We start from the raw sequence: 18,258 nt of genomic DNA, 5'->3' as shown, positions 1-18,258 counted from the left end.
CTAGTGTCCCAGTGCCACTGGCAGCCATGCACGCCCAAGCCATCACACTGCCTCCGCCATGTTTTACAGATGATGTGCTATGCTTTGGATCATGAGCTGTTTCACGCCTTCTTACTTTTTTCTTGCCATCATTCTGGTAAAGGTTGATCTTGGTTTCATCTGTTCAAAGAATGTTTCCAGAACTGTGCTGGCTTTTTTAGATGTTTTTGAGCAAAGTCCAATCTAGCCTTTCTATTATTGAGGCTTATGAGTGGGTTGCACCTTGCAGTGCACCCTTTGTATTTACTTTCATGCAGTCTTCTCTTTATGGTAGACTTGGATATCGATACGCCTACTTCCTGGAGAGTGTTGTTCACTTGGTTGGCTGTTGTGAAGGGGTTTCTCTTCACCATGGAAATTATTCTGTGATCATCCACCACTGTTGTCTTCCATTGACGTCCAGGTCTTTTGGCGTTGCTGAGTTCATCAGTGCTTTGTTTGTTTCTCATGATGTACCAAACTGTAGATTTTGTCACTCCTAATATTGTAGCAATTTCTCGGATGTTTTTTTTTTTCTGTTTTTGCAGCTTAAGGATGGCTTGTTTCACCTGCATGGAGAGCTGCTTTGACCGCATGTTGTCTGTTCACAGCAAAATCTTCCACATACAAGCCCCTCTAAAATCAACTCCAGGCCTTTTTATCTGCTTAATTGATAATGACAAAACGAAGGAATTGCCCACACCAGCCCATGAAATAGCCTTTGAGTCATTTGTCCAAATACTTTTGAGCCCCTGAAATGAAGTGATTGTGTAAAAAAAACGGCTTTAGTTCCTCAAATGTTTATGCAATCTTTTTTTTCAACCCACTGAATTAAAGCTAGAAGTCTGCAGTTCAACTGCATCGGAGTTGTTTCATTTAAAATGACTTGGTAATGTACAGAACCAAAATTAGAAAAAAGTTGTCTCTGTCCAAATATTTATGGACCTAACTGTATGTAGCATGTGCCATTTGTTGGAATGGAGTATTTAGTGATGCTATCTTAGCCATATTCTAGTTCTAGAAATCAGTTTGTATGAATAATTACAAAGAATTTAATACTGATGACTGGGTCTGTGCTGTATGAACTCTAAAGATATAAACTTTTATCTATCCATAGGGCTTAAGAGCATCCATTGATGCATATGATAACTTTGATAACATCAGCTTGGCACAACGTCTGGAGAAACACGAGCTGATTGAGTTCCGTCGAATTGCAGCATACCTTTACAAGGGTAATAACCGCTGGAAGCAGAGTGTAGAGCTGTGCAAAAAGGATCGCTTATACAAGGTGAGGTATTGGAGATTTCAGATCACATCTAATAAAATGAAACCGTTATCTGGTAAAGTACTGAAAGCAGAATTTTAACTATCAATTTCCATGCAAAAAGTAGTACAATTTTTTGCATGCATTCAATTTACATTGTAGACCTATAATTCTTAGGCATAACTCACTAACACATTTATAATAGTTAATAAATTTAATGATAAACTTAAAAAAAAACACAAAAATCTGTTAAATAAATAAATAATGAGAGAGCAGGCGGCAGGGACGTCTCGATTTGTATTTAGTGTAGCAAGCAAGACCTAACAACTGTTTCTGCAGAACAGCACCATGAAAACATTAGTGACCAAACCGTGTACTGCAGTCCTTGTATTGAACATGTGATTCGAAATGAAAGCCGGTAAACTGAAGGAACCAGTTTATCGATGGCCGGATTTTCAAATGTCAACCTGTATAATAATTATAAATAATAAATATAAAAAAATAATGAAATTTATATAACAATAAATTTAATTTAAAAATGTATAAAAATCAAAAAGACTGAAATTTGTCCAAACAAGGGTGCAGTATTATTGATGAATTTTAATTAAATGTTTAGTGGACATCCTGGGTATGATACAGTTTAAAACATTAAACTGCACAAAGTCCGAATCACGACAGTAAAACCTGGTTTCCTTTCGGATCTTCCTTCCACTGTCATCTCTTTGAGCAACAAACCACGCACATCCTTGTAGGTGCTGCCTTTTTCTCGTTGGTTGTATGTAATCTTTGAAGTGATGATCAGTCAGGCATTCCAGGTTGGCAACAGCACGATGTCCAGGTCTATTCATGGCCATTGATGGTGTTTAGTGGATCATGACAATAGATTCAGAAACTTTCCAAATGAAGTCACAATGACTCGCAGGCCTGTCACTCTTTTGCTTGTAGAGAACGTAGGCATTCCACAAGCATTGCTCAACAAGATGCCTGAAAATCCTTTTGTAGTACTTTTTTTGCTTTTTCCTCATTGCTGGGTAGAATGTCATTGCTTGATTAGCTCTGTCGACACCCATGGTGTTGTTGTAGTCAATCACTACATGTGGCTTCAATATTTCTTTCCCACCTTTTGTGCGTACCATACCAGTGGAGGCATTATCGACAGTACTCATTAGGCACACATCTTTCTTGTCACGCAGGGCCATCATTTTGCCTTTCTGCCAGGCAACCATTTTTCCTGTCTTCAGCTTCCTTTTAGCAAACATTGATGGCATGTTGCGCCGGTTAGCCGTAATGGTTCCATATGCATCTGTTTTGTGTTGCAGAAGAAATTAATACCGTTCAGGAGAAGTATAAAAGTTGTTGGTTGTGACACAATAGCCCTGATTTAGCAATGGCTTAGTGAGTGACAGAACAGAAGATGTTGCCAATCCATAGTTGCTATAATTTGGGTTGAATTTTGTCCCTTTTCCAGTGTATAGGACTGAATTCCAAATACAGCCAGTTGATGATTTGCACAGCATATAAGATTTCATGCCAAATATTGCCCTCTTTGATGCAATGTATTGTACCCAGCTGAGCCTCCCCTTGTACTCCATTAGACTTTCATCTATGCTGATGTCTCTTTCTGGCACATAGGTCTGTTGGAAATTTTTAAGAATCACTTGAGATACCTTTAAACTTTTTTTGAGTGTTGAGTGCAGGATGAGTAGTTTCATCAAATTCTTTATTGTTGGCAAAGTCTAGATATTTCATGATCAGGGTAAATCTGTAGTCTGGCATGGCTGTGGCAAAGAATGGAGTGGCAAGTATTTTATTGGTAGACAAATACCACTTCTGCAGGGGTTTACCCACCACTCCCTGAAATATCCCTAAGCCCAGAAATAGCCAAATGTCATCTTTGGTCACAGGTTCCCAATGTCTGCCTCTTGGAAACCTCTGGTGTAGAGCAGTTATTTGTTGCGCAGCGTTCCTGTTTGTCTCGGCAACTATTTTTTTAATAACCTCATCGGTCAAAAACAATTGCAGGTATGCCAAGGCGTTGTTGCGTTCAGCATCAATTTTCACACTAGGTGCTCCAGTAAATGGGAATCTTGGGAGCACCTCCTGAGCTGCACCAAGGTCAATAGAGCACCAAGTGCGCACATTACTGACCTCAAACTCAGATTCACCGCTGTGTTCACATTCACTGTCTGATGACAAGTTTCCTGGTGAATCCCTATCGCTCAATTCCACAAGTTACTCCAAATCACTATTGCTGCTTTCTAGCTGTTCAAAAACAGCTTTTGTGCTGGCGAGACGCTTTTTGGATGCCATGGATGTGGCCAAGTTTACAGTAAGAAGTCAGGAACGTTAAAGGTCAGCGACAAGTGTTCAAATGAGTAAAAGGTCGGGGCTGATAGTGGACAAGCTGTAAATTAGGGCACTGGACAAAGCTGTTGGATGCACTAATAGATGTACTTTTGCAATTATTATTTATTATATTTTACTGTGATCAATGATTTAAAAGCAGGTTACAATGTAATCTGCTTTTAAGTTTCCCGTCAGGCCACACCTCCCCAGTTTACCGATGCTTCACGCATCACACCGAGGTTGCCATGCAGAAGCTGGCCAGGGATCACTGAGGTCGCCGCTGGTTTAAGGGGCGCAGGTAGGATTTTTTATTTATTTATTTCCTGAGTGTGGTTTGGGGTTACCGCTCTTGGTATATAAAATTCACCCTGAGCCACACTCGGGAATACCGCCAGGGGGGTTAATTGGTTTGTTTTAATTTTCTGAGTTTTCACTTCTGTTACGTGTGTGTCCCTTCACAGGATGCAATGTTATATGCTGCAGAGTCAAAAGATATTGAGCTGGCAGAGAAGTTGCTTCAATGGTTCCTAGAGGAGGGAAAACATGAATGCTTTGCAGCCACTCTATTTACCTGCTATGATCTACTGCATCCAGACACTGTATTAGAGCTGGCCTGGAGGCACAACATTATGGACTTTGCTATGCCTTACTTCATTCAGGTCATGCGAGAGTACTTGTCCAAGGTGTGTATACTTCTTTAACACTTGTCAGATTCTATTACTAAGAAAATATAATCAGATTATTTTCTAGAAAAAATAATTTAACTCCAACCTTTTTTTACTGTTTCAGAACAGTGAAGATACAGATTAGAACATAAATGTAAATTCAAATTTTAATATCTGTAACTATTAACCTAATTAATCTATTTATACATTTAAAAACATAAATGGGGTAATTGTAGGGGATATAATAGGATAAAAGGATAGTATAATGTTCATGCAAAAGGGGCCACTAACTACAGTTTAAGCATGAATCCTTTTTCTCAAAGCATGATTCAGCCAAACAAAGGTCTAAAATCTTCAACCTTGTGATTATAACAGGAACCTGCCATATTTAGTAAATAATACAGAAATTCATAGTGAGCTGGGACATGGAAGAAATTTTTACTTTATACATTTATATTATTATTATTATCAGAACACAACACAAGAACCTCAGTTCCATCACTTGGGTTACTTTCATTATTGTAAAGAAGAATGCACTTGTTTGTGGGGCAGGCATGTATTAAGTCTTTCTACAGCCATCTGTAGGCACACCTAGATAACCTTCCAGTGACAGGGCCATGAGCAGCAGTTTTTTATACAGATGCTAATTCAAAAACCGACCAGTGATCAAACCTACACGACTGGCATCTTGCCTGACTTTGGCGCAACCTGTAGACTTAATACTGATGAAATCTTTGATGTGTTCTTACATAGGTGGACAAGTTACATGCTGCAGAGAGTTTAAGAAAGGAGGAGGAACAGGTGACAGAACCAACCCCTATTGTATTTGGTAAGTTTTTTTTTTTTTAACGTGTTAATAAAAGTTCCTAGATTTCTTGGGTGAGTTCAGCAAACCTCTGATTTTTTTTTATTTTTTTTTTTAGTGCAGTAGATTCTAGGAAGCTTTGCTGTTAATAGGATTTTGGTGTTTAAAACTTTATGACTAAACTTAAGTATAGTGCTATAGTTTGTCGCCCAGTGTTATGGTTACTAGTGTAAATACCTGGCACATATTCAATAACTATAGTTAATAAAGCCAGACAGTGTTTAGATTGTTAATAAAGTAAACCTGTTCTGAAAGAAATGTAAGGGCTGTTATTGCTGACCTTTTCATGAAAATATAAAATCCGTTGGGTCTGATGGAAATCAAGGTTCTTTTAATGCTCACATTCTTATAAAAGTTGCACTCCTATTTTTCCTATTTGAATATCAAGGCTAAGCTACCCTGCTTGTCTATGTTTAATTAATTTATAGATATATTAAGAGAGGCTCCTTTAGTTCAAGGTTGGAACTGTACAGTGTGATCTAGTATTGGGTCCTTATACAGTCCTTAACACACATTTGACTGGCTACACAAGGATTCATAGATTGCACTTTTGTTAGAATGATAACATTTCTCTTACTTGTCTTTTTAGGTCAGCAGCTGATGCTTACAGCAGGTCCCGCTGGTGTTGTGCCACCTCAGCCAGCCTTCCCGTACGGATACACTGCTCCACCAACATTCACTCAGCCTCCCCCTTCTGTTTCCCCTGGCTATGGTTTCAACATGTAACCTCTTCAGCCTCCTGCCCTTTTCACTCCATACACCTGGAAGGGTGCTGTAGCCCATTCTTCCAGGAGCTGACTGTAGTTCATCTTGGACACCTTTTATTTATTACATTTGCTCTTACTGACTTGGAAATACAGCTTTTCAGCCATTCACTACCACAGTTTATTAAAAAAGTGTTTTTCTTTGGATGAGAATGGCCTAGATCTGCTGTCCATATTCCTTTTATGACTATAACATGTGCTAACCAAGCAATTGTTCTGTACTGTATACTGCTGAACACAAACCATGGCAGCTGCATATCCATGTACAAACCCTAGCTGCCTAACTAGTCCACCTTAAGTGGTTCCCATGAACAGGCATGCCAGATATTTTCTTCTGTCTGCCAAAATAGCAGCAGGTGTCACACCATTATTTTTTCTTCACTAACACGCAACATGGTATACAGCACCCTATGTGCCACCGCTGTGCTATGTTATTCAGGGGGGTAAACTCAGCACTGATACTCGGCTGAATTGGATTTTTAATATAGAATGAAACGCTGTTTAGTGAACATACTCCAGTATGGTTAAAGCTTGTACAGTTTGCCATTTTCTTAGACTGGCATTGCTTGTGTTGCCTGTTACAATACCCATAATATTAAATACAGTAAACATAAAACCATATTTAAACGTATTACCCGGCATGTGTTTCTTTGATTAAACTGTTTCCTTAGAGGTGATTTTTCCTATCAGTACTACCTATTCTGCAGCAATATTATAAGTATTTGGAGTTTGTCTTGTGGTCATGGTGTTTTGTTGTTTTTTTTTTATGTTCAAGCAACAGAAGGCAGTATATTTTTTGCAACACTTTAAGTACACAAGCATGTTTATCCTTTGAATTAAGTCTGTGTTAAAGTCTTCTATAGATTATAGAAGCTATAAAAATGATGTTCAGTGCATATGAAAAATTACTAGTCTGTTTCACCCAGCCAGGTTAGTCCTGACTCATAATACAAGATAAAAGCCTGCTCAGTACTACCAACACAGATAAAAGATGAGATGACAGAACCCATGTGTAATGGAATGGGTTCAGCCCAAAGATGTATTGCAAATTTCCAGAATGGTATGACTTGACAGTTTAGCCATATATACTGGTAGATTGGTATATACTAAGTGTCAGGGGATATGTGGGTGCATTTCTTCCTTCATACACAGCAAAAAAAAAAAAAAAAAAAAAAAAAAAAAAACATTCATTGTATAAAGATTTTATTTCTCTGTGAATAGTGTTGTGAAACAGTGCATAATATCAGTTTATATCAGAGTCTTGAGTGAATTGGTGGTAACTGGAGATATAAAAACATTACATTACTAAGATTCTAATGCTCACAAATATATTTTCAGACACCGCTTACTTAGACAAACAAATTGCTGACTAGTAGCCGTTGTGCACATGCACACACTGCATAGGAGAGCACAACAACCAACTAGCAGACCCAAACTATTTACATCTTTTATGTATGCTGAAGTATGTTTCAGTACTGTGCTACAAAATCATCTATGAAGGCACCAGAAACCAAGTTGTGTCTCTGATACAACAGGGTGCAATAAAATGTTAGTGGTTCATGAGTCTCCTGTAAGGATGATCTGGAAGATGCTACATTGTTGCTTTTACACAAATTGCTGTTAAAAAAAAATGCTTGTTAAAAATAGGCAGAACATTTAAGGATATACAGTACTTCTAGATAAAAAAAGTCACAATAAGGTCAATATGAAGCTGCTGTTCATTTTTCCATGTTTTAAAGTGGAACTGAACGTGGCAAGTGAATATGTAGAATGTTTTAAAGAAAATGTAAAAATGGCCATTGTAGATATGTAGTATTTTTGTTTTAAATTTCTCCTGAAAAATATCATTGCAGTTTTCGGTATGTGTGGGTGTCTGAACACTCCTGTGGCTACATTCTCATAGTTTATCTGCAGTGTGGGATGACAGAACATGCAGATGATTGTCCCAGATCACTAAACAAACAACAAACCACAAATAAGGACTATATAAAATGTGTGGTGCTCATTCATGTCAAGGTAACAACCAGTGTTCATCAATACATACCCCTAAATATGTACAAAAGTATTCAGAATCTTGTAAAAAGTTTATCAAGCAAGTACATTCAAAGCCATCAGTATCACACTAAGACCAGTTTCCCTTCACCAGAACTCCCCAGATTTAAGGATTGATGTCTTTCCCTGCACTCATCCTTCCCTCACCATAGAACAGAACTCCCCTCCTGTCACCTGAAATGATCAATAATGATTTATTGGGAGTCTGTATAGGGATTAGGACACAGCTGCTTCTTTGCCCTATGAGGTTTGGAGTGCTGAACCATTTCATTTCATGCAGGCAGGTTTTTAGGGTTGGTAAAGGGTCAGTTCTCATCAGAAAGTAATACTTTAGGTATGGGTGAGGTCAGGTGAGTTTGTCTTGGATACTTTGACATGTACAGCTGGGGGGTTCTCTTCTTTCTCTAGTACATTTTTCTGTATTTTAGTAATATAGTAATAAATTCTACATTAGGGAGAGCATTTCACCATTTCTCATTATGGACATAGCAGGTGAACTGACCTGGGAAATTTCCCTGGCATCTACTAAAATATAAATTATCAATTTTGTTAGGACTGACCCATTAATGTAGGAAGGTTTGTACTTGATAAGACGCTCCATATGTGCTGTCCCTCTAGTATTGGGACATTTTATCACCATGGCATGCACGCAGTTTCTGTGGTAGACCATCCCATAGAGATATGATGACTGTAGACTGCACTGTAAGATTTATATCCATGAATAATATACAGATCTTGATTACTCTAATCCAAACATACATTTCCATGTGTATAGTCTTGTATGTTCTCTGCACCAAATTCGGTGACTAAAAATGTACTGTACCTGCAATGTAATGGATAAATCTGGAGCATTTACAAAATCTGCACAATGAACAATTAAATTAACAATAGAAAGTGTATAGTATTTTCTGTCTAAACAATGAATAAATTCAAAATCATTATCTCTGCATGTGAGTCCTTGAAAGGTAAGACTGATGATTAATGCTTAGAAGAAGCAAGAACTAGTTAGCTTCCTGCTGACACCATGCAATCTGCTCTGTGCCACAAAGTTCTGCTAAGTGTCCCTAAACTGCAGTTTATTTCCATATTTATGAAACAATTAGGGTTTCAGTTTAACATTAAAATATGAACTGGTCTTGGGAATCCATAAAAAGCTTTAACACAACATTGACGCATCTATAATTAAATTTGTTTGGAACATTGTGTAAAACATGATGGGTTTTATTTTATGTCATCATTTATTGCCAACTCTACAAAGACCCAACCTTTTCATATTAAATGATAATCATCTAAAGCTACATAAACCTAGGACTTCATCCCAGACCTCGTTGTATTGACTTTCCTGGAAAAATTTATTAAACTTGCAATACAAATGCAGGCATCATAGCTTTGGTTGTTACTTGTTACAACTTGGAACATTACAAGGAATGGAAAAGGGAATACAGTAACACATTGGTGGTATTTGATAATGCAACATAAACAGTCCCACCTACAACTTGGGTTTTCTAGGCATCCACAGAGGTAGCTAAACTACATTGTTAAAAAATAAAAAAATAACAGCTTTGAATAGGTGATGTTACTTGCCACTGTTTTTGTGACGAGGTTAGATGTTGAAAACACTTATTTAGAAAGTTATATAAAAGAGAAGTAAATGACATTGAAGCTGAAGAGAGAACAGTAGAGAACTATGAGGTCTAAACCTTAATACCAAAAGTTTTATCACAAGGATTAGCATTACCTCATGTATGCTCTGTCTCTGAAGTCTTTGCATGAATAGACAGACTGAGCACTCAAGCCTACCTCTGTGCATTTTTTTGTCTGGGTATGCCATGCAACCAGTTTTAGTTTTGGCTATTAGCAAATAACCTTTTGCTGGGTCCTGTTTGAACAGTGTATCTTTTTTTCTTGCTTCCAATCACCCTGGTGCCTGACAAGATCTTATGATCTTTCCCCAATACGTTAGGTATGTCGGACCTAAAACATTGATTGCTCTGTTTACTTGTTCTGAGAGTTTTTAAGAATTGAACTCAAAACAATTTACAGTTCAGAAACCCAAAGGGTGCTTCTGGTGTAATAACTAGACTTAAGTCTCTGAATGTGTATCTTCATCCTCACAAGGTAAGGATGGAATTTCCTTGCTCAATCATTTCTTCTTTCTACCCTCCTGATAGATTGTTGGTAAGCTCCAGTATTTGGGTAAGTCATCTCTTTCATAGTAACTTTACATTTGTGAAAACGGTTTTGATCTGATGGTGGGTTAGAAGGAATTTTTTGAGTTTCACATGCACAATCTGCAAAGCAACATTTTTATGATGTGAAACAAGTAAACTTTGAAAAAAAATATTGGCGTGCACCCTTAGGCCAGGTTGTCACTGCCAAGTGGAAAACTTTGGCAAATCTTTTCCACATCTAACAAACTTACTGTCATGTTGTCTCAAGGGTCGATATTTGTAAAATCACCTCTCAGGCTGTGGTTTAATGGCATGGTTGCTAAAATCCAGATTCCGCTAATAATGCATGTCAGTTTCTCATCAGGGGCACCACTTTTTGTGGATGGTTTGAGTACAGTGCTTTTCTATCAGAAGTTTTTCAGTAAATATTTTCTTCCTTCTGATTTGAGTGGAATGTCTAGTCTTCATTACCATTAAGTGCCAGGTGTCTGCCTTTGCTAGACTGCTGGCATCTTATTTTTTAATTTTTATTCAAGGAATTACACACTTGAATAATCCTGTTCTATCCCTCTTGCAGCTATGGGCTTTTAATCTAGATCTTTTGGTACGTCAAAACTACCTAGACTCAAAAGGCCCAAACATTGTGTGAGATTGTGTGTAATTCTGGAATATCGGTAGGAGCAGACCTCCCACCTTCCTATACAATTTAAGCAAGTGGTTACTGATTTCTGTATCTATGGGTACTGTGGAGCAAATTCATCCTCAGAAATCACAGCTGAAGCATTGGAATTGTCTTATTAGAATCTCAGCTCACCAACTTCCAGAAGTAATAGCGCAACAGCCTTCCAATGTTTTGATCTTTGATCTGATAACAAAGCAGTGATTTGGGAAAAGTAGTAGGATCTGCTACTGAAAAGATAAATGTGAAAGGTAAGTAATTATTTTTAATCTATTTAGCTATATGTCAGAATTTGAATATTAGGACATAACTTTTTTTACCTTATTTTGTTTCCAAAGAAACATCACCTCTATCAATTAATAGATAAAATGGGTAACTAAGTAATTTTATTGAACAATTATGATGAGTGAATTACTCACCAGATGTAATTTGCTTTGTCTTAAATTTTATGTCCACAAGAGGGCGCTATATCAATTAATTTCAAATCCATTATTGGATGTTCCCTGACTACTCATAATTTTTATTTTGTTGAAAAATCTGAACCGTTAACACCAATTATTGCTTTCCTGATTATGGTAATTATTTTGGCACTACTAATCATTAAGCCAACACTTACAAAAATGTACTTATTACTTAATGGATATTATAGAAAAATATAATTAAAACAATATTGTAAATGTTTTCTGAGAGTCAGGGTGAGAATTTGTGAGATGAATGCTTTGTGTCTATAGGAATGGGTTTTGTGGGTTGAAGAATGAATTCTGGTGTGGATGACACAGGCTTTGTACGCTGATAATGAATATAAGTAGACACTGGATCAGTTTTGGGTGATGAAGTCTTAGGAACACTGAATGTTTAATGTGAAATACATGATGATGTTATGATGTTTGATGATTAAAGTGAACTCCAAGTGATCAACAAAGGAGGAAATAATAAAACTTTTGTGAGGTTATAAGGGTCACGGTATAGGTACAGAAGGTAAAAGGCTGGGAGGTCACTGGATGAGCAAGGTAACACCATCTGTTGTGCATTTCTAAAGAAACTGACCAGAAAGCCGCCACAATCCACAAATGATAGGCTTTAAAAAATGCTTCTGGCACTCAAGTTAGTATATTCTGTTCCAACAGACAGGCACACACAGATCATACACACATGGCTCTCCCTAGTAGCAGCTACGAATTAACTAAACCAGGTTTATATCCCTTAGAGTTATTGGAAATACTAATCTACAATCTCCAGGTTTGTGTGTTCTTTAGAGAAATTTAAAAGCATTTTATTTGTTGGGTGCAGTTTTATTTAGTATAAGTAATGTCTCACTAATATACATCTATGCCTTGCTAACATACATTTTTTCCATGAGGTCATCCTAGCATTTCTCAAGCTTTTTAACATGGGAGAACCTTTGAAATAAGTTTAGGTCTTCAGGGAACCTATTTGATGATTACTTTGTCCACAGCTCACAGTAAATTAGTGTGGTGGGAAGAATGTCACCTTTACAAATAACCAAAAGGATCACTGGTGCAAATTAAACGAACTGAAAGGCACAAATTGTTTAAGGAACCCCTACCAACCTCTGGAGGAACCCTAGTTGAGAAACACTGTTTTAGAGGAATGCAACTCATCCTTTAGCTGCCTCTGTTCTAAGCGAAGATGCAGGTTTAGGATGATCATTGGCTAGCAATCGTCAAGCACTGGTCATTCTCATTTCTTGTGGAACATAACACACAGCTCCACACCTAATCCACACTTTCTTCTAGAATTTGCTATATGCAATGTGTCTGATCATCTGCCAGGCCATCAGATTAGGATGGGACTCCTTGGCCAATGCAATTTATTTTTGCAGCTAAGTATCTTTTATTAATTCCATTGTTGTTACATCTATCTGTCTTCAAATCATTAAATATTATGCTCTCTCTTTTTATAGAAGTTCCTTTGTTATCTCTCTTTGTTTACTTCAAATTAAACCCAATTAAACTATGACATAAGAATTTTTTTCTTTAGTATTCCTGCCTGGCAGTTGCATAGATGGCTACAAAAATAAGACATATGTGAAAAAACCATAATAAAAGTAAAAGCAGTAACTTTGATTCACCACATACATTATAACCCCAACATACTGTATATGTTTGTATCACCCTTCAGATACGATCTAGATTTGATTAGAAATCATAGTGGAGTTGCTCACTTCAACCTGTTCAATTGAATGAAAGGAACTGGCATCTTCATCTTACCTAATTTTCACTGGTAGTGTTTTGGTGATTAAAATATTCAAACATTTATTGCTAGCGTATGAATGTTAAATATGTAAGTATGAGCTGCTGTTCTGGTACGTGTAAAGATCAAACATAGAATGTTTTACACCTATAGAGATATGGGTTATTATCTCTGTACTTCAAGAATTAAAGTAAGCGCATTTATCTCAAGCATTGCCTCCAGACTGTTCACTGTTAGAAAAGTAAGAGAAAGTTAGTGCATTTCTAGTGCTTTTGTACCACTGTTTATATGTAAAGCAATTGGCAGTTCTGTCTCTGTAGGTAAAAAACTTCACTGGATAATCTAGCAGCATGTGAAAAGACTAAATAGGTAGGATGATTTAAAGCTCTTCGGGGCAGGGTCCTCTCTTCCTGCATCACTGTCTGTGTTCGTCTGCCATTTGCATCCCCTATTTATTGTACAGCGCTGCGTAATATGTTGGCACTATATAAATCCTGTTTATTATCAATAATATTAATAATGATTTGTTTCAGAAATAGTTATTTGGAACTGTTACCCTAGGATTCTCCTTATCTCTATTTTTTTTTACTTGTACTGGTAATCAAACACATATGTATGTGAAACATGGTTTGTACACATAAAGAGGGCAATGGGAAAAACTTTGATAAATAATTTAAAAACTTCAAAAATAGGTTGACCAGAAAGAAAATCACCTCTTTGTCTAAGGTGGAATAACGTGAAGTTTGAGGGACATCCGAAAATGTAAAATGTTGGGTGGAAATAATGCAACCACTTTCCATGCATTTGTGGACCACACCTTGGAAACAAACTTCTGTGTTTGTGATGATGTCTCCAAAGCAAAGAAGTTTATCATACCAAATTTATTTTTTTAAAACAGAGGTTTTAAAGACGTGGTGTGATGGCATAGAGCATCTGCCCACTTGCTGGATTGGTCTGCAATATAATTGGCTGTCAACTGGGGTTTAAGGGGCAGTGCTTGGTTCTGAATCCCTAGAACTTCTAGACACAGAGATTTTGTGCTACCTATGCAGTTTATGTATAGACTGCTCTATGGTTGTACATTTGTATCAGCGAATGACACCAAGTGTAGCAATGCTTTCAGCTCTGTTAAAGCTGCGTACACACTTCCAATTTTTATCGTTCAAAATGAACGACGAACGATCGATTGGGCAAAAATCGTTAGTAAAAAAAGTAACCAACGACGCCGACGAACGAGGAAAGTCGTTGGAAATGAACGACCGGATCGGATTGGACGACGATCGTTGACCATCGTTCGTGTGTACGATCGTTCATTGATCGTCCATGGTCTGAGCATGCGTGATGAACGAACGTTCGTTCACTCCCTGTGTGCACGTCACTTCCTGTATCGCTCAAACGATCGCATCTATTGTGTGTACAATATCTACGAACGATCGTGTCGTTATCTGTATGTACAGGATCGGTGCTATACGATCGTTCGTAGATATCGTGCAGGATCGTTCGTTTACCAACGATAATAATTGGAAGTGTGTACGTAGCTTTAGTCCAGTGAAAAGGAAGTGAACTCTCTCCCATTCTGAAAGGAAGTAGTTTGTTCTGATATCTAGATCTGGATGATTTCTTCAAAATAAATATGAGTACAGGTAGTCCCCAGGTTACATATACAAGAAAGGGACTGTAGGTTTGTTCTTAAGTTGAATTTGTATGTAATTTGGAACATGTACATTATTTTAATAAATGAAATTAGGATACATGTTTGCCTCAACATATTATTAGACAGCATAGTGTCAATTACTGTCTAAAATCCTCACTGTGAGTTAAACAAACAAAAAAAAAAAAAATCTTTGGGGAGCCTAGACGTTCATTAAGTTCTGGAGCAAGCTATGCTTTATTATGCAAAAAGAAACAACTGCAGAGTTTGTCTTGGTCATTAAAGAGTTACAAGAGGCTGAAGAAAGAGCTCACCCCCCCCTACAATCACCCACAATCTCAGCTGTGTTTAGCAATAAATTTCTTCTGCAAGTCATGCAAACCGCCCCCTTCCCACTTCAAGCTTTGGTCCTGCACATGAGCAAACAGGGAACCCCAGTTCATATCTAGGAGATGTCTGTATGTTGGATGGCATTGTCATTTCCTCTGTCACATTGAAACATAAATGTGGTCTGCAGGGAGATTCATATAAAAATAATTGCACCTGCACATCAGTAAGGGATATAGTGATTATCGTTGTCCCATGATCTTTCCTTGGATATGAAAAAAAAGTGTCTGAACAGAGAGGGTGATATTTTTAGTGTCTATTTGTCTATGGGACATACAGAGAATAGGAAGATGTATTGACTGTAAAATTGGAGGGATTTTCAGAGAACCCAAGCCTGTCTCTGTCAAGAAATAAATCCCTCTGTTGGAGTATGATGAAAAAGTAAATAAAATGATTATCCATTTTTGTCTGAAAAACTCTGAAAAAAGTCCAGGGATAGGCCAAACAGTGAAACCCACTGATTAGGTTCCCATGTGCATTGTAGGAGGTGCCTGTAATTGTGTGAACGTTGTCCTATAGGTCTACCTTTGCCAAAAAAATCTTTCCCTAGAAAGTAGGTCAGGTAGAAGATTCTCTAATAGGAGTACCCTTGTTATTCCTAATGGATTTGAGTCTTTCATATGTAAAACTGGTCTAAAATAACACTCTTTTAAAATTGTTAAGAGATGAATTATCTAGGCTCTTTTTACAGCATGCGCTGCAGATGCATCAAAAAATCGTACCTCTCTGTATCAGCTCATAGCCATTTCTGGAAAAAACTGCACTTGAGTAAAGACCACCTTGGGAAACACATGAAGCTGAACCTAAATGACTGGACAAAAGAAAATGCAAATAGTGGAAAGAGTGAGACCAAGACAACACAAATGGGAGGAATGGACAGGATGATTCTTGTAGTACACATACAGGAAACTAGGTGGGCACACAATACCTGCTGCAGCTTCTAATGATTGTGTTGAAGTCACTGTGTGCAAAAAAGTACAATGAATTGTTTTTATATACAAGTGTGAAAAAACAATAGCAAGGAGTTAAGCTTTAATAACTAATTCTTCACTCAAGGAAGATAAAGAGAAACCTTGAATTCGGTAGTGATTTTGTGAGACTTTGAAGCTCTGACTTGTTGCCAACACACAATTCTTCTCCATTGTTTTGCTCTAAAATCTGCCAGATCCTGAATGGGTTGCTGAGAGGAGTGGCACACCGCCTCCTTCTCTCACCTTTCCAACAGTGCATAAGGAGGCAGCTGCACTGCCTGCTAGCTGTTGCAAGGTGTTTGCCTCCAACAGAACAAATATGACCTAATAATTCTTCGCTGTATCATCTGCATCATTGAGAAAACCGTTGATTGCGTTTTGCATAGTACATAAATGTCTGCCAAATACAATCAGATCTGCATTGGGTGTCTAAGCTATTTAACAAAATAAATGTAGATAAAGAGGCTGTTTATAAAGCAGCAGAGCAAAAAAAAAAAAAAACATTTTAAAACGGCTATGTGGTTAGTATCTTAACAAGAACATTTCAAGTGAAGGACTAGAGACAGCATCAATATACCTCAATAGGAACAATATCAAGGACAGACATTGCCAAGGACAGGAGCCAGTATTAATGTCTTTACATAAATCAAAGTTGTCTAGGGGAAGGAGCAGAGGGGCGAGTTGCACACATAGCACCTTATGGAGAGAAGCACAAGGCAGCTTGTCTATAAGACTTGAAAGTATAGAATGCATTTCCTTATTCTGGATGTCTACCCTTCCTATAAAATATTTAAAAATATATAACTGTATGAGAACAGTGCAAAACCTGCGACTACTATAATAAGGTAAAGTAAGTCAGTGCTAATGACTTCTGACCTACAGCAGGGTGTCACATGGTCTCATAATAAGGTGCAATGTCCTTTTTCCTGCAAGGATAACTGGAAGAAATCACTAATAACTAACTGGCTTTCACTATCTCTGGCGCTCATGACATTTAGGTCAATGATCAGCATTTTGCATAGAAATTGTTTACGCAAAACCTGATGTCACCAGCAGTGAAAAGGAATCCTTTTTGCCAATATTGATTACAAAAGGTATAATCTCCATGTTCAGACGTAGCACACAAGTTTTACTATTGTTACATGCAACAGCATAATTGTGAATAATCCTCCATTCTGCGTTGTATGTTTTGTTTACTTCTTCTAGTAAAATAAAAACTCATCCTTTGCTTGTCCACAGTCTTTGGACTGAAGGTTTGCTATTGATGCGTAATACTTTTAGACACCCCTACATACCATTTAGGTAGATTTTAATATTGCTGCTTCTGAAGGCTCATCTAAAAAGTAGGTTTACAAAAAAACTTATTAGCAGTGTAGCCAAACTTCCGAGCGACATTGTGTTTGGGTAAGACAGGACGACCTTTATTATGAACGGGGATATGCCTTTAAAATTCTTACAAGATTTTCCTTAGAAGTAACTTTGCCTATTAAATATTTACAAGACACTCCTTTCAACAATATAAAAATAATGGTTAGGTTGGAAATGGAACTTTTGTAATGGTTTTTTGCTGTCTTCATGCCCAATGTAGAGAAGTCTTTCCACAGTCTTTCCACATTCTTTCCTTTTTATTTACAGTTTATCTAACACATAATTCTATTTATTTACAGTTTATCTAACACATAATTTTCTTTGTTGTTGGTGTCCCTGTTGGAGAGATGTCTTTTTAGCTGAGCACTATCACTGGGCCAGAAGGTTAAAGAAAGTCTCCTTATAAATCAATAAAGAATTAAGTAAGTCTATGGCATGGAAGGCATCATGAGGCACTGGGAGTAGAGATTGTGATATTTCATCCCATGTTGCCTATTTATGAGCCATATCAACACATATAATACATATAAATGATGTGTGTGTTAAGATAAAGGTTACTATTTGTAACAAGTTATAAGTGGTAAACAAGTTTATAGAAAAACCTTAACCACCCATCAAATTACTTATGACAATGCATGTATTTGCTAGTTGGAGTTACAAGAATTTAGATAGATTTGACAACTCACTATTTATCCACCACAAACCAGTTATCTTTTTTGTAATGCAATTATATGGTTTATAAAGTGACATTTATCTGTGTGTATCAATGACACATGATTTACAGAGAATGATCAATTTTATAATGAGCGGGTGTCATAAAAACTGTTTGCCTTTAGGGTCACA

At 37.2% G+C, this 18,258-nt stretch overlaps 1 protein-coding gene across 1 annotated transcript in view; it reads left to right on the top strand.

Annotated features, from left to right (window-relative positions):
- The window catches only part of LOC140333749 (clathrin heavy chain 1-like), a 58,076-nt gene extending 49,159 nt beyond the window's left edge, over positions 1 to 8,917 (top strand). Inside the window, exons 29-32 of the mRNA XM_072415629.1 lie at positions 1,136 to 1,306; positions 4,090 to 4,311; positions 5,047 to 5,122; positions 5,748 to 8,917. Of these exons, the coding sequence (XP_072271730.1) occupies positions 1,136 to 1,306; positions 4,090 to 4,311; positions 5,047 to 5,122; positions 5,748 to 5,884 (606 nt within the window). The 3' untranslated portion in view covers positions 5,885 to 8,917. The remainder of the gene's footprint in view (positions 1 to 1,135; positions 1,307 to 4,089; positions 4,312 to 5,046; positions 5,123 to 5,747) is intronic.
- Positions 8,918 to 18,258: the final 9,341 nt, after the last annotated feature.

Source organism: Pyxicephalus adspersus, chromosome 6 (assembly GCF_032062135.1).
Source record: "Pyxicephalus adspersus chromosome 6, UCB_Pads_2.0, whole genome shotgun sequence".
Lineage (NCBI taxonomy): Eukaryota > Metazoa > Chordata > Amphibia > Anura > Pyxicephalidae > Pyxicephalus > Pyxicephalus adspersus.
The sequence above is the reverse complement of the archived record's forward strand: the minus strand, read 5'-3'. Positions and strand labels throughout refer to the sequence as shown.